The 19,384-nt window shown below is 57.5% G+C and overlaps 5 protein-coding genes across 5 annotated transcripts; 2 read left to right on the top strand and 3 right to left on the bottom strand.

The window, feature by feature from the left end:
• Window positions 1-1,441: 1,441 nt before the first annotated feature.
• On the top strand, window positions 1,442-1,750 carry PHYSODRAFT_296198 (hypothetical protein; the record flags this gene model as incomplete). Its single annotated transcript, XM_009520957.1, has 1 exon — window positions 1,442-1,750. The coding sequence occupies one exon, from the start codon at window positions 1,442-1,444 to the stop codon at window positions 1,748-1,750; it is 309 nt and encodes a 102-aa protein (XP_009519252.1).
• Window positions 1,751-7,252: 5,502 nt separating this feature from the next.
• Window positions 7,253-8,858, bottom strand: PHYSODRAFT_325126 (hypothetical protein; the record flags this gene model as incomplete). The annotated part of the gene is made up of 5 exons (XM_009520958.1): window positions 7,253-7,396; window positions 7,471-7,590; window positions 7,631-7,761; window positions 7,845-7,920; window positions 7,959-8,858. The coding sequence occupies 5 exons, from the start codon at window positions 8,856-8,858 to the stop codon at window positions 7,253-7,255; spliced, it is 1,371 nt and encodes a 456-aa protein (XP_009519253.1).
• Window positions 8,859-9,116: 258 nt separating this feature from the next.
• PHYSODRAFT_296199 (hypothetical protein) lies at window positions 9,117-10,901 on the bottom strand (the record flags this gene model as incomplete). Its single annotated transcript, XM_009520959.1, has 2 exons — window positions 9,117-9,763; window positions 10,097-10,901. The coding sequence occupies 2 exons, from the start codon at window positions 10,899-10,901 to the stop codon at window positions 9,117-9,119; spliced, it is 1,452 nt and encodes a 483-aa protein (XP_009519254.1).
• A 2,152-nt stretch (window positions 10,902-13,053) lies between these two features.
• On the top strand, window positions 13,054-15,819 carry PHYSODRAFT_325128 (hypothetical protein; the record flags this gene model as incomplete). Its single annotated transcript, XM_009520960.1, has 4 exons — window positions 13,054-14,655; window positions 14,725-14,807; window positions 14,889-14,988; window positions 15,133-15,819. The coding sequence occupies 4 exons, from the start codon at window positions 13,054-13,056 to the stop codon at window positions 15,817-15,819; spliced, it is 2,472 nt and encodes an 823-aa protein (XP_009519255.1).
• A 170-nt stretch (window positions 15,820-15,989) lies between these two features.
• Window positions 15,990-18,274, bottom strand: PHYSODRAFT_256591 (hypothetical protein; the record flags this gene model as incomplete). Its single annotated transcript, XM_009520961.1, has 2 exons — window positions 15,990-16,409; window positions 16,655-18,274. 2 exons carry the CDS (start codon window positions 18,272-18,274, stop codon window positions 15,990-15,992), a joined length of 2,040 nt encoding a protein of 679 aa, XP_009519256.1.
• Window positions 18,275-19,384: the final 1,110 nt, after the last annotated feature.

Raw genomic sequence — 19,384 nt, forward strand, 5'->3', positions numbered from 1 at the left:
ATTGTATACGTCTCTGTCCAGGAGGAGATTGTCATCGTCCACTAGATTCAATCTAGCAATTGTCTGCGCAGCATGAGCACCAATTTCTGCATCCGCGGTAATTGCTTCACGAACGGCGTCAGTGCGAGCCGCTCGCCGGTGTACAGGGTGGGCAGCCGGGTGAGTAGACGGTGCGTGGTTGTGTAACAACGCTCGGTCTCGATGCTCAATCCTCCACGTAGCCGATCCAGAGATCACATCTCCACGCCGGACAATATTCAACTCCATATCGCACCCGCACCTCCGCGATCCTGCATTTACTCGGCGGCGAACGGACCTGAAACGTATGCTCTGCGTGTGCCGTGACGGTCGCATCCCATGACTACACGGCGATGATCTCCTCGAGCGTCGCGCGATACTGACTTTACCACAAGCGCATATCCAAATCCTCTAGCGAACATATTCACAGCACGTTTGGCGTCCGCCCCAGTCTCAAAACTGGTCTCTGGATGACAGGGAAGGCTCCACATTGGTTGAGAACAGTGTCTCCAATTTTCTTACGGTGCTCGCGGTCGCCGGGGGACACCTGATATCTCATCTACTGCACGCCTTGTTGGAGCTACTGCACCGGTGACGATGACACTGCAATCGGCGGCGACGAAACCTTCCACTCGGTGCAACAACTACAGGCTGTGACTTGTTCTTCCACCTGCTGCTGTCGGCGGACACGCGCGACGGCGACTTGTTCGCTGCTGTCTGAAGTGGTGGACACGGAGACGACGACTGGTTCTTGCTGTCGGCGGGCACGCGCGACGAGTTGTTCCTGCTGCTGCTGTCTGCAGCGGCGGACACGGACAACGGAGACTTGGCCCTGCTGATGGTGTCGGTGGGAGGGAGACGGTGACTTTATCTTGCTGGCAGCGGGGGTTAGAAGTATGTCGAAGGGCGGACGAGAGGCTTCTGTTTGTGCTGGGGATTTCTGCGGGAGAATTGGAGTCGGCGAGTTATATTGTGAGCGCGCCTGCACACATTTTGTGTCGTCAACACTAAATTAGGAACATTGAGATAGATGCCGAAACATCCTCGTGACCTTAGTGCTCGGTGCTCGTGCTAATAGGATACAGCCTCCTGCCAATATCATCTCCTCGTGGTCTCGCTCTCGGTCCAAGATGGTGTTCTGGATAGTCCGCTGCACAGCGCCCAAGCGTTTCTCCATCTCGACTTCAGCTTCATCAATACGTCGGGAGTGATCGGCTTCTGCTCGTGCGCGCTCAGCCTCAGCGCGCCGGTATTGTGGGTTCTACTCATTATTATCATCAGTGGTTCTTTGAATCGGCGGGCTCAATCGCCGGCCAATCGACCGACCCTAATACAGCATATGCTATATATGATGGTTTCTGACATTATGCCATTAACTGCGAATCCCGCCAGTCACCTTCCTTCCTTCCTTCCTTCTTCGACGATGGCAGGTCAAGATGCGAGCACCTCCGAAGGTGTTAGTCGTACCTCCACGACGGCAACTGCGCGGACGCCACCGGAACGGGTACGAGTGTCACCATATCCAGTGCGAGTTCGTACGCTTGTGCGAAACACTGTGTACGATCCTGCGAGCTCGGGCCTCTATCGTGTGGAAGGGCGATCTATCGTGAAAACGACCAGCACGCAACGTGACGCCTCTGGGGACACGCTTGACAATTTTGTGGCTAGTGGTTCTTCGTTTCAGGCTATTTTGAAGAACCTCAGGCGCGTAGACGGAGAGCTTCGCGAGTGAGACCGTAACGCTCAGCAGCCTCGCGAACACGCATACCAGCGTCAACGACATCCATAGCGAGCTGATAGCGTTCAGCTTTAGGTAAGTCGGAGCGCTCCGACTTACCTAAAGCTGAGCGCTATCCGCGGCCTGCCTTGAAGCTGCTCGAGCCCATCGCCTCCGCTCTCCAACCAGTCAATACAATGCTAGAAAGGAGCATTTTGCGCCAACACCGGACGATTAGCTGGAGCAAGCAGAATTCCTTCTTGACTAGGTTTTGTATGCTCCGTGAAAACCATAACTATGTCCTGACCATGATCCGGATATAAGATTTACCGCAAGTACGAACACTGATCAGTGCACTAAATAATAGGTCAAGCTGGATGCAAAGCACAATACAAACATTTTCCTTAAACTTTGGCACACTACTACCAGATACCCTCTTTAATTCGGTTCTATTCGAATAGGCAGGGGTTCACAACCGGGGTGCCAGATCGTTCCTCCGAGTAGAAATAGCCCACCCAGCTTGAATTTTGAATGTCCCGCCAAAACAATCCAGTGCGTAGCGTGCGGCGCCTTGCGCTGTGTAGCAAGATGCGTCATTTCTCCTCTTCCTGGATCCGGGCATCCCACCCGCGGACGAGGTAGAATCGCGTATCTAGCCTGGTGAAGTCGTACGAGGTATTCAGAGCCCACATGAGCTTCTAGGCGAGTTCATCCCAGTCACTCTGGTCGACCGTCTGCACATAGGCCCGGACACTCCTGATCACTGTCTGCACAGATCGCTCTTGTTGACCGTTGGCCTGGGGTCGATACGCTAGGGTCGCACGTTGCCGACTTCCCAGCATTTCCCGGAAGTACTTGAACACGCGAGCCATGAACCGAGGGTCCTGGTCGTGACGGATCATCTCACTTGCGCCGAAACGACGAAACACCTGCTCATCGTAGGCTTCAGCCACATCCTAGGCCGAGGTATCTTTCATGGCCTTGCACATGATGAATCCCGAGAAAGCGCACTGGAACAGGAGCAGAGCTTCATTTCCCCGGGTAGTTTTTGGGCAGCGGGATCACGAAGTCCATGGACACGACTTGGAACGGCCGTGTAACGAGTATGTTCCCCGGGGACGGCCCCGGGTTCCGGGGCAGACCCTTCGCCGTCACACAGTCGACGCACTCCTTGATGAACCTCTCCGTTGCCTTGTACATTCCGATCCAGTAAAACTCTCGGCGCAGGCGTTCATAGGTCCGGATGATCCCTTGATGGCCTCCCTGGATGTCTGAGTGACAATGATGCACGATGTCCTCTTGGAGGTCCCGGGGCACCACAAGTCTCAGTCGGTCCGCTTCGTTCCGGGGTCGCTCTGGGGTATTCCTGCTCACGTAGAACAAGGTGTCCTGGCTGTCCAGCACGAACTGGTCCGCGATCTTGTCGAGATGAACCGTCTGCTTCAGGGACAATTTCTCTGTCTCGCCACTGAGAAAGCTCTCCAGCGGGGCCAAGTCCGGGTCAGCGGCCTGGTGCGCACATATTCGTCTCCAGCGCTCCCTTCTTGCCTCTCCGGGGTCTACTTCTACCGGGTACCTTCGGCGCCCTCGGACCTCGACAGCGGTCTCTTCTTCACCTCCCGATTCCAGTATGTCCTCGTCCGGTTCATGGGGTTCCCCAGGCTGATGATCTTGACGCGCCCTTGATCTGGTCGTGACATACACACTCTGTCCAGAGTCCCCGGAGTCGGATATTCCAACGCCTCGTGCCGTGGCCACAAAGACCGCATCTACTAGCGCCTTCTCCCGAGGTTTGGGTTCCTTCATCAGCTTCTCGTGTATCCGGTTCAGAGCTCTCCGGGGTCTGTCACTTCAACCGAGGCCTGGTCCTGGAGGACACGCTTGGAGATGTAATCTGCGGCTGCGTTGAAGTCGCGTTTCACGCGGACCAGACGCAGGGACTTGAACTGTTCTCGGAGCTCTTCTGCTTCTTGGAGCTGCTTTGGAGATGCGGTTGAGTGCATCCGACGCCTCCCTGGAGCTGCTGAATAGCCAGCCGCGAGTCCCCCACAACTACCAGTTCCTGAACGCCTCGGGACTTCGCAAGCAGCATTCCTCGGATGATCCCAGCGTATTCGGCTTCATTCACCGTGGCCTTCTCCAGGAGGGGGCCTTCGGCTGCTACGACTTCCCAGGCCGGTAATTCCCAGAGGATGCATGCTGCGCCCCCAGACCCATCTCGTTTGGCGGCTCCATCGAAACTCAGGAGGAAACCTACGTGGTCACTTGACAGCATCTCGAGGCTGACCGGCGGCGTCTTGATCCGGCTCCCCTTGGAAGGGATGAGTTCTTCGGCGATTTCATCCAGCTGCTCCCGGGGGGTGATTCCCGCGCCCAGAATTGCAGCAAGTCCGTCTTCGTCCTTCTCCACGCGCCGAATATCCAGGTCCCAGGGGGACAGGTCGACGGTCCACTTCAAGCACCTTCCGTCTACTGTCTTCGACTTGAAAAGTCATCCGAGGACGGAGTACCGCGTATACACCCGAATCGGTTTCACCTTACATCCCGTGATCATGGTATGGCAGGTATTCAGGACCCGGAGCAATGCGAGAACTTCTTTCTCTTCAGGGTGGTACCGCAGCTCCGCATCTTGGAGCACTCGCCCTACAAAGCGCACAGGTTGGATGATTCCGTCGTAATCCTGCCCCAGAACTACGCTGATCACCCACTTGTTAGCATGCAGAATAATCACGTACTGTCTTCCAGGGTCCGGGTGCTGCAGCAGTGGGGTGGAGACCAGTCGCTCTTTCAGCAGCTTGAACGCGTGTTTAGCCTTGTCTAAGTCTCGCCCCGCGCGAAGCTGCTCGTCAGATAACTCGTACAACACAGCTGCGATCACGGGTAGATCCTCGATGAACTTGCTGTAGTAGTTGAGACTCCCCAGGAAGGATTGAACCCCCTTGAGGGTCCCCGGGAACGGCAGGTCTAGGACCTTCTGAGCCAGCTTGGGCGACGTTCGGATGCCATCAGAGCTAATGTCATGCCCCAGGTACTTGCACTTCTTCACGCCAAACTCGCTCTTCGGGAGGCTCACCGAGATGTTCCAGTAACGCCACCGGTACAACAAAGCGTCCAGGGTTGTGCACAGGTCGTCCCAGGACAGAGCTCCGTAGATAATGTCATCGATGTAAGAACTCCGGAACAGGACGGGTCCCATTTGCTCCGGGGCAATACGGTTCTGGTGAAACACGGTATCCGTACTCGTCCGGGAGACCACTGCCCCCCGGGGCTTCGTACCCTGGGACACCTGGGCTTGCTCGAGGGCTTCCATTCCCACGGCTTGGTCGTTGAGCGTAATACCAAGAAACTCCAAAACTTCAGGGTCGACTTGGCGCTCTTGTTCGGGGGAGAGGCGAACAAACCCCAGAGGCAATTGTCCAGGAGCTGCTGATAGATGAGCGGCGCGTTCTTCAGACCGAAGGGCATACGTCGTCACTGGAAGTGACCCAAGGGACAGACGAAGGCGGAGATCGGTTTTGCCCGAGCCGTCATGGGGACAGCCCAGAACCTGCTAGCCATATCCAGGGTCATGAACCACATCGTCGCCGCGAAGTTGCTCATCAGCTCGTCAATCAGAGGTAGTGGGTAGTCCATCAGCTTGATGAGCTGGTTCACAGCTCGATAATCGATGCACAAGCCAATGTCCGTGCCATTCTTCTTCATCACGATGACGATCGGAGAGGCCCACTCAGCGTGCGAGGTCTCTATCAGTCCCGTTTCCAGGAGCCGCTTGAGCAGTTCGTAGACTTTGGGCAGAAGCTCCCCGGGGATGCGACGAGCCCGCTGGGCAATTGGCTTGGCGTCGCCGACGTCGAGATCACAGACGACCCCCCGGGCCGGAGGCGGGAGTGCATTTCCGTCTCCGAGGAAGATCACCTTGTGGTGCTGCAGGATCTCCCGGAGGTGGTGTTCCTCCGCGGGACTGGTCACCCCGGGGTCCCCGACAACGGCATCGTCGACTTTGGCCTCGGGTCGCAGATCACTCAGGTCTGGAAGGTAGGCCAGCTGATTCTTGAGCATGTCCAGGAGGACGAAGTCCTGCCCTTGGTGGTAATAAACAGCGGGGTCCGCGTCCACCTGCTCCCCAGCCGTCACGAGCATGACGAAAGTCTGATCCAACATAGGGAACTGGGGGACCGGGGCCGTGTCCGGGAAAACCCGGGACAGCTCTTGGTCCGCAGCTACCTTGGAGGTCGACGCGCCCCCCTGACTCTTCTGGGAGCTCGCAGTCATCAGCGGTATCACAGTTGCCGGTAGAAGCGACCCCAGATGTGGTCCTCGGTAGGGCTTGAGAAGCAGTCGACACACCAGGGCCTGGGAGTTCCTCCTCGCCGGGGAACTCAGGTACGGCCACAGATACGGAAGGGCGCCGTCATCACCGCTTCTGACGGGGCCTCTGCCTTCTTAGGGCGCTTCATTATGGTCTTGGGAGTTGGATACGAACGGCGCACGACTGCAGGTGGGGCATTGCGTTCTCGTTCCTCAACGCCACGTGCTAGGCGACGCTCCGCGGCCCGGGACCGAGTGTTCTCGTAAACCAAGAATTCCCGCTCCTCGTACTGCAACGACCCCGGGCGAACGAAATTCGTCCTGAGGGGCAATCGACCAGTCTCCGTCAGGGTCGCTACCCGCGTATGAGGCAGGATATTGATCAGCTTTCTGGGGATGTTCACGACGCGGGCAGCCACAAAGATTTGGCGAGTACTGAAGATGATCAGTGTCACCCAGTGGTCTCCGCGGCTTGCCCACACATCCAGTTCCCCGGTATCATGGTTCTCCAGGGAGATAGGCAGATAGCGACTCTCACCGGGGGCTAACCACATACCCTCGTGGGCAGCCACACTGATGGCAGTTCCCATGCGTTCATGGTGTGGACCGCCGACGAGAAGTACACGCTCTTCATCTGGGAGGAGGACTTCTCCTTCGTTGGAGCACAACCGTTCACCTGCAGCAACCATGAAGTTCATCCCAAGAAGACAGTCGATCCCTTGGCCGATGTAGCCCACCCAGATGTCGAGAGTGTACACGACTCGGTGACCTAGGGTCACCTTCACACGACACTTGTTGGATACCTTGGTCTTGACCCCATCGATACCGTTGAGCCATAACTCACCCCGGGGCTCCACCTTCAGCTTCAATCTACGCGCAAGATCTAGGCTGAGAATACTGGTGGATGCTCCGGAGTCGAGCATGAGCAAGGTACGATAGTGGAAGATGGATCCTCGGACCAGCGCCACAGAGCTGGTGCTGTCGTCCCAGGAATTTTCCTCCCACCATCCGCGTCGTTGCCCCGGCTGAAGTTCGTACGAAAGTTCATCTTCTTCTGGGGCCACATGACTCGTGTGGACGGAAGCGGTCTTGGGAGGTGATGTAGATGCAATTGACATAATTGTGGATCGTTATGGCCAACATACGCATAAGCGCAGTAGCTATTACGGGACTTAGGCTCGTCGCGTACTGGGTCCCTACCCAGCGAGCCTAGTTGTTTAACGGCGGTGCAACGTCCTGGCGTAGACACTGCAGCACGTCATCGGGCACACCCTGCAACTTCCCCCTTTGGGTCAAGCGCTTGATGGTCGCTAGAACCTCACACTGGCCCGCAGGATGCAGTTGACCACACGCCTCGCACTTACGGTGGCAGCATAGGTTGGTCGGGTGCTTCCCCCCGCATCGATCACACTTCATCAGCCTCCAACAGTCGTCACGGACATGTCCCGGACGTCCACATTCGGCGCATGGCGACTGGAGTGACGACGCTCCCGAGGTACCTCGAGACCTAGGGTCAGGGCCCCGGGAACGGTCCCGGGGACGTTCGTCTCGAAGATTAGTTCTCCAAGGGCCCTCTGCCCGGTAGACGTCTTCTTGCTTCAGCGAGTTCACTTCGTCATTGTCATCTTCGTCATCGTACTGATAGCTGGAGTCGCTGTTGACGTCGTCATCCCACTGGAGCGGTCGGGTCGGAGTCGTGTCATCGCTCTGGGGCGCAACTGTCAGGATGCGGCAGGAGCCTTGGCCCCGGAAGTCCCGCGGGCGGCTGCCCCGGAGCTGGCCCCTGACGGCTTGTGCCGACCAAACTGCACATCATTCGCGGGTCGGCGGCGCAGTCCACGCTCCATCGCTTCCACTTGACGCAGAGTCTCCTCCAACTCGTCTACCGTCGAGTACAAACGCCCTGGAGGTTTACCTGGAGTTCACGGTCCCGTAGATTCTTCAGGAACTGATTCAAGTGACGCCGACGTCCCGAAGGAGACTGATAGTCCACGTTAGCCTTGACGGCGGCTGCGTTCAATCTCCACAAAAAGGTTCTCGGAGTCTCACGGGAGTCTTGTTTCATTCGCAGGTACCGCTCGACCGGAGACTCTGTGGATCGGCAAAATTCATTGGCGAACTTGTCCGAGAGCGCCGTCCAACTGTGTCGAATCGTTGCTGGGAGCTGCTGGACCCAGGCTTTGGTTCCTTCGTTTTGGCTCAATCGGCTGTAGAGTCGAGTGCGCGCTCCTGTTCGCGCCATCTCCCCATAAGAGCCGTGTACTGGAACTTGTCCCACGACAGACGACGTTTGTCCAGCGGGAGCAAGGGATCGAAGGGATCGACTGCGTCGTATGAAGGGTCTAAAGGTCATCATGCCGTGCTCCGGAACCTGGGTTGGTCCCGGGTACGCTCCTCCGAAACCACTGGTGGCCGGACCCCCAGGACCCCACGAGAACGTTTCACCTTGGGATGTTGGCTGCGCGTCGATACTCGAGAAACTGCTGTTCCACGTAGTGGTGTCACCGCGGTTAGTGTCCGCTGGGAACAAGGCTTGGTTGCTTGATGACCACGGGTACTGGCCTACCCCGGGCGGCGCCACCGATGCATGTTGCCAGAGTGGAGCGGCCGAAGAGACGACAGCAGGGCCGCTCGTCCCTGTCGGCGCTTGGTATCCTGGGGCTGGCTGCGGTCCGAACGCTGAAGTTCTCTGGGCGTACGAGCTGGAAGACCCGAAGCTGAACGCAGGTCTAACGACTGCAGGTTGAGTTTCACTCGCACTGGCCGTCGGTGGTCTCGCTTCGACCCCGGAGGCCGATGCCCGCGATGCCGTCATCTCGACTTGTGGTGCAGCAGTGGGATTTTCAGATGTGCCAACCGGGTCGACTTGTCGCGATGGAAAGGTCGGAGGGACTGGAGGACCCATCCCGACCGATCTTCCGGAGACCGGACCGGCTCCACGCCGGGGACCGCTCTCTGCCACACCGACCGCTGCTTGATCGCCCCGGTTGCGGCTACGTCGCTGGCGACGAGACCTCGATCCACTGGACTCAGGGGATGGGTGGCGCCCTCGTGGACGGTTGGCTGCCGCGATCTATCCGGATCTCCTCTTGCTGTGCGTCAAAGCGCTCCTGATCCAGCGCTCTCCGGGCTTGTTCCTCTTGGCACGATGATGACGTTCCTTCTGAGCGCGTTCCTCTTCTTGCTTGACACGGTCCGCGGCAGCCTCAGCTCCAGCGATTGCTTCGTCGCGCATGCGCTCAGCGTCCCTGGAAATGGCTTGCGCCTCCTGGAAAGCTGCTGCGCGCTCCTGTGCAACTGCCCTCTCGAACTGGTGCTGAAGGTCGTCCCGTTCCCGGGTCTGTTGTTCCTTGAGAGTAGCAATCCCAGTCGCCGCAGCAGCCTTACGTCTGGAGTCCTCAATCTCGCGCTTGCGCTGCGTCGACTTCTGCTGCTTACGCTCGGAACGATTCAAGTCGCGCTCCGGGATCCGGGTCGTCATCACTTCCTCGAGGTCTTGGAGCCGAGCACGTTCGTGCTCATCTCGAGCTGTCATGGCTGCTTGAAGCTCGACGATTTGACGTTGCGCTTCGCGCAGGGCGTGATGATGAGTCATCGTCTCCTCGTCGGTCGCGTCGACTTGTCGTGCCGTCTGACGTGCTGCCGCTCCATGGTCCTCTGACTTCAACCCTTCGTCCAGCTCGTGATCGTGAAGCCTAGCGGGCAGCGGGGAGCTCGCCCCTGGCGACGGCGCTCGCGCGAAGTCCGGAGGGTATGCGGCGACCGGGACGTACACCGTCGGCTGCTCCGTCGTCTGCGCAGCCTCGCCACCAGTGCCCGCCGTTGCCACGAAGACATTGGCTGTGGCTCCTGCGGGGCCAAAGCCCGGGGAGCCCTGGGAGCCCCCACCCGCAGACGACATGTTCTCGTCGGGAGTCAGCATGGGGGCATCTCCAGACGCCACGCTCGAGGAGCCGACCACATCAGGTAGAGGACCTCCCCAAACTCTAGCACCCTCGTCGGAACCAGGCCACGACGGGATCGACATCAGGGCGTCCACACTGCCACGACGACGCTTGGGCTCGGGACGGCTGCTGTCTGTCTCGGACCACTCCCGAGGGCGGACTTGAGCCAAGCGAAGCCTGGTCACAACAGCCATCCCCAGCAGCTCTTGTTCTTCGGACGTCAGCGTCAGCGCGTCGCCATCATCTTCGACCGGGAATGCGGTTGCAGCTTCGGGGTCCAGGACTTGGAACGGGACGTCTTCACGCCGGACACTGAACTTGCGTTCCCGGGCGATCTGGTCCCAGGCGTCTTGCTCGTTCACCAGAAGCCGCCGGAGAAACAGTGCGTCTGAGATGAACCTCGCATCCCGAGGCCTGAAGAACTCCGGATGCAGCGACTGTCCCCATGATGGTACCAAATTCACGAAGGCGAACCCGGCGTCGGAGAGCATGGTCTGCAACAAGGCGATCACCGAGACGTAGTCCCGTGAGCCATCTTCGGGCCAGAGGATGTTGAAGTCGATCAGCCATGCTTGGTGGTCGGAGACGACGGGTAGGCAAAGGCATTCGCCCCGGAAGCTCGCAACCCAGGATCGCTCGGGATCTCCAGACACATTGACTTCGCGGAGATACCGGATTGTCTCTTTTGCTTCCCTCAGCCAGTTCCGCATCGGCCAGTGACGTCGCTCCGGGTAGTACGGGTCCGGAGGTGACATCACTCTAGCGCCTCGGGACCTCCACCGCGCGACTTGGGCTTCGGCGTACCCGCATTGCTGTAGTCGTGAGAGCTGAGTCTGCGCCACGAGGACTCCATCGTGCGGAGCTCCGCGCACAGCGTCCAAGGCCGCCGCGACTCCGGGGTGAAGCTCATACATCTGCTGTGTTGTCCCCGAGGCTTGATCTCCAGGGTGTTCCCAAGGCACCAGCGCTCGTGCATCGGGTGCGGCTGCTGGGTTTGCCGGCGCTTGCACGCTAGCGTGGGTGGTGAGCGTCCTCACCGGGTTGGTGTCTGCATTCCCGGAGGAAGCAGACAGGGCGGCGGATGGCTCCGCCGCAAAGGCAGCGAGTTGCCCCGCCGCCGGGGTGGTGAGCGTCCCCACCGGTCTTGTGCCCGCGTCCCCGGAGGGAGCAGGCGGGGCCGCGGTCCGTGGGCCGGCAATCGCCAGCGCGCTTCGTCCCGCGGCATTCCGCGCGGCTCGGTCGTCGTCCATCCGCGATCCGGCGTCGGCAGCACTTCCGGAGCTTGGATGCATCGTCAAGCTCGACGGGGCTAGAGGTTCTTCGGTCGGGGTAGGAAGAACCAAGCGGCGCGATTTTGGAGCTTCAAGGCGCGGGCGTCCTCCGTGTCCAGCTCGACCTCTCGCACTGCCGCGAGAGGCAGTGCCCCGGATTCCCCGGGGCGATAGCGTATCTGTAGGTTCTGTAGACATAGTGAGAGATGTGATAAGTGGTTAAGCAACACCCTGATCCGGGCACGCGCACCAGTTGTGATGTAGCGCCTTGAGCTTTCGCCCTCGACGCTCCGCCAGTTCCCGGGTTGCGTTCCTAGACAGAGAATCTAGGGAACTAGAGAGAGCGAATCTCCTAGTAGATAGACGGCCCGCCCGGACGAGGGATTTATCCGGGGCCGTGAGTTCCCGGGACCTTTACTCGCTATGGGAAAGCAAGGGGCCCTGGGACTCGGTCAGTAACCTCACCTTGTGTACCCCCTTCGAATCGGTTGTTTAGATCAGAGGGAAGGTCAACCACTGAGGGTCTCCTGGGAGTCCCGACCTTATCAGTACGCTGGGTTAGTAGCTATACAAACAATCGCCTGGGGACGCTACCTGGTTTTCGGGGCGGGATGGATACGCAACTAAATATACACTGGGGCTTTCGGAGCAAGACTCCCTCGGCGACGGCCGCAAGTAGTTTTCGGGGCGAGACCCGAGAAATATGAATTGTTCTTACCCGTGCCGGCTAGACCGCACTCCGGGGGAACAGATATGGAATGCCTGGGATCCCGGGGGAAACCCTGGCAAATGTGATAGAGAGTTGTACCTGGGGTGAGCCTATGAGCGCGGTTCTCAGAAGCCGCGGCCTTTGTCCTTGTTGTCCTTGGTCGAGATCGACGTGCGCACTTGAGGGGAAAAGATAGACTGAATTGTTGCTCCGCCCGGCGGGTGGTCGCCAGGCGCGCTTAAGCATACGGGTACCTCGGGATCTGCTACATATATGGTTTCACTATGTCAGGGTCATGCTGTCGCCATGCTCCGGCTTTCGGGAACTTCGTCTTGGCCTCGAGTATACTCGGGTCCCCGGCCCGGGCCCGCGGGTCTGGGACAGCTGGGGGCAGTTTCCGGGGACGGTACCGTAAATACGCAATTTAGTGCTGGGACCACAGGGTAAAGTCCGAAGGTGTACCGGGTCCAAACAGGAGCCCACTATGCCACCAGTCTGCCCTTTATTAACTTTTGGGAATTGTGAACGTGGTCATGCACGGCAAACACTTTCGGTCGTCTTGATATAGAGCCCACAACTATCCGCGCGCACCCCCAGAGATCTCTATCTAGCGAAGCAAGCTCCGATCAGTATGGAGTGGTATTGAGTTTCGAGGCTCACAGTAGTTTTTCTGTGCGTTTGACGCACACAAATTCGTAATGACTCTGCATATCTCCCAGCGTAACAGCAGTTTGTATTGAAAGGTCGCCACGGGCAAAAAGAATTCGTGTGCGCGCAGACGCACAGGAAACGCAAAAGTTTTCATACAAAAATGAGGTCAGACGCACGAGAATCGGTTCGTCCACTTGCGGCGCCTTTTTAGCCAATCGCGGCACAGTGAGATCTTCGAGAAGAATCGGTTTCTCTCTTGCGGTTTTGACTTAGCGTCTGTATGGGCGCCCAGCTCCCGCCTTTTCGCACCTGCCGGCCTCACTTTTTGGATGCCAACCCATTGAAGCAAAGAAGCAGAGCGGTCCCGGGCGTAAAACTCGTCGCGGTATACAAACACCAAGACAAAACCAACATTCCTTCGTGGCACCCGCCCGCATGGGTTTGAACACACCAGCTTTGCCGCGGGAGCGCGGGAAACCTGCAGGGTCCAGCGCCGCCGCCGCCGCTGCGCACGCCGAGCAGCCGCCCGACACCACGGCGAGGCCGCACGGCCTCAAGCGCGCGCAGGACGACGCGCCCACGGACTCTCCATGCGTGAAGAAGCCCAAGCGCGCGGAGGGCGACGGCGTGGCGGCGAGTAACGACGATGCAGAGGATATGGACGCCGACGCTGATGCCGAGGAGGCTGAACCCAACGCCGCCGTGATCCGCCGGCAGAGGCGCCCCGTCGTGCGCAACCGCAGCGCGGCGCTGTCGCCGCTGAACGCCGCGTCGGCCGAGCAGATCCGGCAGCACCTGCGCGACGTGCGGCGCGAGCTGTTCCTGCGGCCTCTGCTGGCCATCGTGTCCAAGCTCATGTTCCACAAAGGTAACCACGGCTTCTTCAACGTGCGGGTGGACCCGGTGGTGTGGAACATTCCGCACTACTTGGAGGTGGTGAAGCACCCGATGGACTTGGCGCTGGTCAAGAACAAGTGCCTCAACCTCGAGTACCCCACGGCCGACGCGTGCGCGGAGGACATCCGCCTCGTGTTCAGCAACGCTTGTCTGTTCAATCCGCCCGGGCACATTGTGCACGAGGCAGCGGCGATGCTGCGTAAGGAGTTCGAGGCGGACTTCGTCAAGTACAAGGCCAAGGCGGAGGCGATGACCAAGCGCCGCAACGAGCACTCGTGCCCGTTCTGTCTTGACAATGTGTGCGGCATCTGCAACGAAAAGTGCATCAACTTTGAGCCACCATTCGTCGTGTGCTCAGGCGCGTGTCGCCAGCGGATTAAACGGCATGCAATGTACTACAAGACGCCCGATGGACAGTATCATTGGTGCTCCAAGTGCTTCAGTTCGCTGCCCAAGACACTGACGCTCAAGGCAGCGCCTTCCTCGACTTCAGACAACGGCGCAACAGATCCATTTGCAACAGAATACACCGTGTCGAAGCTCGCCTTGCTGAAAGCTAAATTTCTGGACGAGTTAACGGAGCCGTGGGTGCAATGCGACCAATGCAACGGCTGGGTGCATCAGATCTGTGCACTATTCAATGCCTGTGAGAACGCGGATGAAGAAGAAGAAGTGATGTATACGTGTCCGCTCTGCCGTCTCAAGGAGCTAGATGCTGAAGAGAAGAACGAAGAGTTGGGCATGTCTCCGATTGAAACCTCGGTCGAGGATTTTCCTGTGAAAGTGGAGAAAGATTTCTTGCGATCTCATAGCCCCGCTTTGAAGCGCAGGCCGTACACGAAAGACTTCACGCGAGCGCTCGGGTTTGACGATGAGATCGAAGAAAAAGTGTTCGACTATTTGACGCAAGTAGACTTAGACGCCGTGGATGCGAGCACAGCCTCGAGCTTTGTGAAGAGCCAAGATCTACAGTCGTGTCATTTGTCGCGCTTTATGCAAAAGTGGGTGCAGCAGCACCTGGAGAATCTCGGCGAACATGATGCAGCGCAGTCCATTGTCGTGAAAGTGGTGTCTGCGATCAAAAGCGCGTGCCACGTAAGCTCAGTGGTGCGAGAAAACTTTCGATCGAAGTCGCAAGAGGTAAGCTACTTTTACCGTGTTGGTTTAGTAACGTGCTCAATAGCTAACTCTGATTTTGTTGCCTTACAGTACCCCCAAACCGTCGACTACACCTCAAAGGTCATCTTTGTATTCCAGATGATCAATGGGGTCGAAGTTTGCATCTTTTCTATGTAAGTGGTTCACATTGATATATATGTCTGGTTGCGTGGCTCAGATAACCTAACTTTTCCATTTCGTGTTTGCTAACGCAGGTATGTTCAGGAGTACGACAAGCACTGCCAGTTGCCCGCCAACCGCAATCGGACGTACATTGCGTACCTCGATAGCCTGGTGTACATGCGCCCGCGCCATGTGCGTACGAGTTTGTTCCACCAGATTCTCATTTCATACCTGGCATCCTGCAAAGCCAAGGGGTACGAATACGCGCATATCTGGGCATGCCCTACCACGCGTGGGGGTGATTTTATTTATTGGTGCCATCCTTCTTTTCAAAAGAACCCTGGCAAAGAGCGCCTTCTTCAGTGGTACCTGAGCATGGCCAAAAAGGCGAAAGAGTTGGGAGTCGTCTTTGCATGCGACGATTTGTACGCCCGCGAATTTGAACTCCTGGAAGACACCCTTGACTCGCGGCTTCCTCCATATTTTGACGGCGACTACTGGCCCAGTGAAGCCGAGCGAGTTGCCGCATCGCCTCCAAAGCGAGGGAGGAAGGAAGCTAACACTGCAAGTGCGAGCAGTGCAAAGTTCCGCAAGCGAGTCAGCGAGTCGGTGAAGTCAGCCCGCGAATCGTTGTTTGTCATCGCCTTACAACCGACATGCGCCGCCTGCAAGCAGCTGATAGTCAATGCTGCTTATTGGCAAGTGGCCAGTGTAGCGGCCGTAGACACGTACTACTGCTCCAAGTGCCAGGGAGCAGCAGCACCAGCAGTTGCCGCTGCTACTGCTACTGCTGCTGTTCAGGATGCTGCACTCACTGAAGTGTCCCCGACCAATTTTGCTGAGACCTGCTGCATTAGCGAAACAGAGGAGCCAGAGATGTCTTGCCCGTTCCTCGACTGCCGTCCGAACATGCTAAAGAATTGTGAAGAGCACCACTACCAGTTCGACAGCTTCCGACGCGCAAAGTACTCGACTATGATGCTCGTCTACCAGATCTCCTCCACACAGCGCTCAGCTCAATGAGCGCACCATGCAAGTAAGTGTGAACACTTGCTTCGCCATTTCAAGACGTAAGTAGTATTTGTGTACAAGAAGAAAAACAGAAAATAATGGGAATCAATGTTTGCGTGGAAGACAAGTCCCGTTTTCGTTTGAACAAGCATCATCTACTGTACTGTCGTGACTAACTTTCCTCACTGAAATGAGATGGGAAGTGGTGCCGCATCGGCCTTCGGATCATGAGTGAGGTTCTCCGCGTCGAGCCACTTCTCGTACTGCTTGCAGAAGTTGATGGGGTCTAGCTTAATGCCGCCGTACATTTTCGTCAAGCGTCCGCCATCTGCAATGAACAAGTCGGAGCTGAGCTCCTTGCGGTCTTCGCAGACTAGCGAAGCTCCTCCGGGAAGCGGCTTGCCACCTCCGAATGGAGAGTCGAAGTAGTGTTTATGGTGGTACGCTTGCATCTCGCCAAAAATGATCCTCTCCACAGAATCCTGCGACGGCGGCTTGTTCAAGTCTTCGTCTTCGTAGTGCAACCAATCGTCATCAAGCTCCGGTCGCACGTGCAGATACACCTCCGTGAGCAGGCTAAAGCACGTATACTTCTTCACCCACTGTCCGGTAACAACAAAGTAACGATTAGACTTTGCGTGAAACCAATCTGAACGCTAAACAAGCGGTAACACGAACCTGATGGCCTAAATATTTTGCCTGTGACTTGACCAGCTTCAAAGCGTACAACCGCGGCAGTGGGATTTGCAAAGCTACCACACGCTGTTTAGCACAAACACACAAGAATGAAACTGTCAGTAAGAGTGAACCAACCCACGCTAAACTCACATCTCATAGTCCAACATACCTTTAGCCAGACAATTGTTTGTCCTCGGCATAGAGCATTCTTGATAATGTTCGGTTTTCTCTTGGTCAGCTTTTGCAGAATCCTCAATATGCTGGTGATTGTCCGAGTAGACTGGATGGAGTACTCGTTCATATCCTCCTCAAAGCGAATGGTGCGCTTCTCCAGCTCCTTCTCAAGCGCGTAAAATCCCGTTTTCGCTTCATCTGACTCTTGCCGGGACACCTGGAGGTACGTGCCAATGTCCTTGTTCATGAATTTGGTGAGCGTCGCAAGCACGTTGGCCTCCAAGAAAAACTGCATAAAGTACTCCGCCTTGCACGCATGACTGGCTCGGAAGTGCTTGTAGATCAACAAAATGATCAGGTTGGACACATCGAGGACAATGGCCTTCTCGCGTAGGATCCACTTCCAAAATAAGTTGTCGTTGCTGTTCTCGCCTGCAGGAGCAGAGAAGTCCGCCATGCCGTATTGATCGGCTCCAGATGGTCGTCGGGAGTAGAATGTCTTCTTATCGCGCGCATTGAGCGCGCTGCCGCAAGATAGCGTCACGAGGTTCCCAAGAAACGTAGTGTAGTCGCGCATGCAGGGAAGGAAAAGCTGGTATAGCGTTTCCACGCGTTCTTCCCACTCGTCATCCAGAGCGTCTAAGGGCCCCGTCGCTAGGTCAGCTTCGCTAGACTGTTGGCACTTGAGCTCGTAGTTGGCCTTGTGCAGATACTTGTTGTGAATGGCCTCACGCTTCTTCGCGAACTTCTTCTTCTGCAGATAGTATGGGTCCTGCGAATCGAGCTGAATCGTATCGTAGTACGGCTTGAACGTCTTGCAGTGCAGCACTCCCTCAGCGTCGTCTTTCAGAATAGACGGGTCGATGTCGCTCCGCTCGCGACGCAGTCGTTTCAGCGCGTTTAGCTCGTCAAAGTCGCCCATTACGGCCGAGAACCACTCGTGAAAGAGCAGCAGCAGCCTCTTGATTGGGAAGCCAGGCAGCACGTTCAGCTGGCTGAGGCAGTCCAGGATGGATACCAGTGAGTACGACGGCCCCATGATGCCGATCATCATGAGCTGGCGGTCGAACACGGCGTTCTTCTTGTGCGCATTGAAGACGATGAGCAGGTACACGAGCACCATGTCTTGCTGCAGGTCCGTGATGAGCGCGTCCACCTGGTCCAGGTCCAAGTGCTGGAAGTTGAGTCCGCGGAACGCGTGGATGGAGCGCTGCAGTCGCTCCGTGAACACCGAGAGGGCACCGCACTCCTGCAGCAGCTCATTGTTCGCCCGAGCGATCTCCACCTGCGCCAGGACGCTGCCGCGCCCGGACGAGGACACGCCGCTGCTCGCCGCCGAGCGCAGCGTGCCCTCCGAGAGCAGCAGCAGCTCGCGCTTGGCGCGGTAGCTCTTGTCCAGCGTGCGCACGTTCACGGCCGACGTGTTTTCCATCTGGTTCAGCAGCGTGCACACGCGCTCGCGCGACTTGCGGCGAGACACCATGATCTTCTCCCAGCGGCGCGCAGCATCGCCGTCCACCTCAGGGTCCACAGTCTCCTCATGCACGTACGAGCAGTAGAAGTACGCCAGCTTCTCGTGGAGCGACAGCCCCTTGAGCAGCTCGTCCTTCTCCATGCTCCTGCGGTTGAACGACGGTTTGAAGGGGGAGGGAGCTTATTGACACATTTGCAATTGGATGAAACAAAATTTAAGTTTCATACTTCATGAATGAAACTTCAATATGAACCAGGCTCTCAAACTTCTGTCTTTTGCAGCCGCACCGCCAATAAACAAACCTCGAGCGCGGATCCGCACCAGCAAAGTTATCCGCGAAGATCTTGCCGAGATATTCGTTGAAATGAAGACTGCTCCGCAACAGCAGCCACAACCACAGCAGCACGTTCGCCAAACGTGGTGCTGCTACTGTATTATTTGGTGTCTCAGTGCTTGAACGTCCGCGGTGCACCATCCATAGCGTGGTCAACAGCTCAAGCTGCTTCAGTCAACCATTGCTCTGTCCTTCATTTAGGTGAAGTTGCTGCTTGAGAAATGGCGTAAGCTCCAAAAGTGAAAGGGGGCCGTCGACGTCGGAGACCGTCTCACCCCTGGCAGTGCCAGTGGCAGCAGGTGCTTCTCGCTCCTTCTTCTTCAACCCGAAGGTGCGCTGGGCGTAGCGGTGCCGGGCCCAGCGGCCCGAGGCAAGGGGACCGGCGGCGAAGATGGTCTGCCAAATGCTTGTCAGTGCCTGTGCGCCTAAGTGCCTGCCGCGGCGGGGTTCCGCTGCAACGTGTCTGACTGGCTTGCCGTTTAGGTAGCGAGCACCGAAGCGCTGACTGCCCGCCGAAAAACTGAGCCAAAAGCCAAAAGCGGGATATCCTACAAGTGATGCAGTGACGTCATGTGTAGCCATGTCCAAAAGCGGAAGACAATCGCGCTCGCGCCGAGCTACGCCTCTACGGCGGATGTATCGCCAAACGCTGGGCGGCAGTGCGCCTTTTGTCAGCCCCGTCGGACGGGAGCCCGTGCGTCATTTGCGGAGCCGCGTGACAGCGGAACCTGTGGCTGCGACTTGCAGCCCCACGCGCATTCTGGCGGTGTTTAGCCGAGCGATTTGCATGTGGCAGGCGCGCCGCCACCGCTGCCCCGACATTGCGATTCAAGACACCGCGCACGCACGAAGAAGTACTGTACTGCATCGGTAGAATCATCTCTTTGGCAGGCAGGCAGGCAGGCAGGCAGTGGCAA

The sequence above is a fragment of the Phytophthora sojae genome, assembly GCF_000149755.1.
Source record: "Phytophthora sojae unplaced genomic scaffold PHYSOscaffold_2, whole genome shotgun sequence".
Taxonomy (NCBI): Eukaryota; Oomycota; class Peronosporomycetes; order Peronosporales; family Peronosporaceae; genus Phytophthora; species Phytophthora sojae.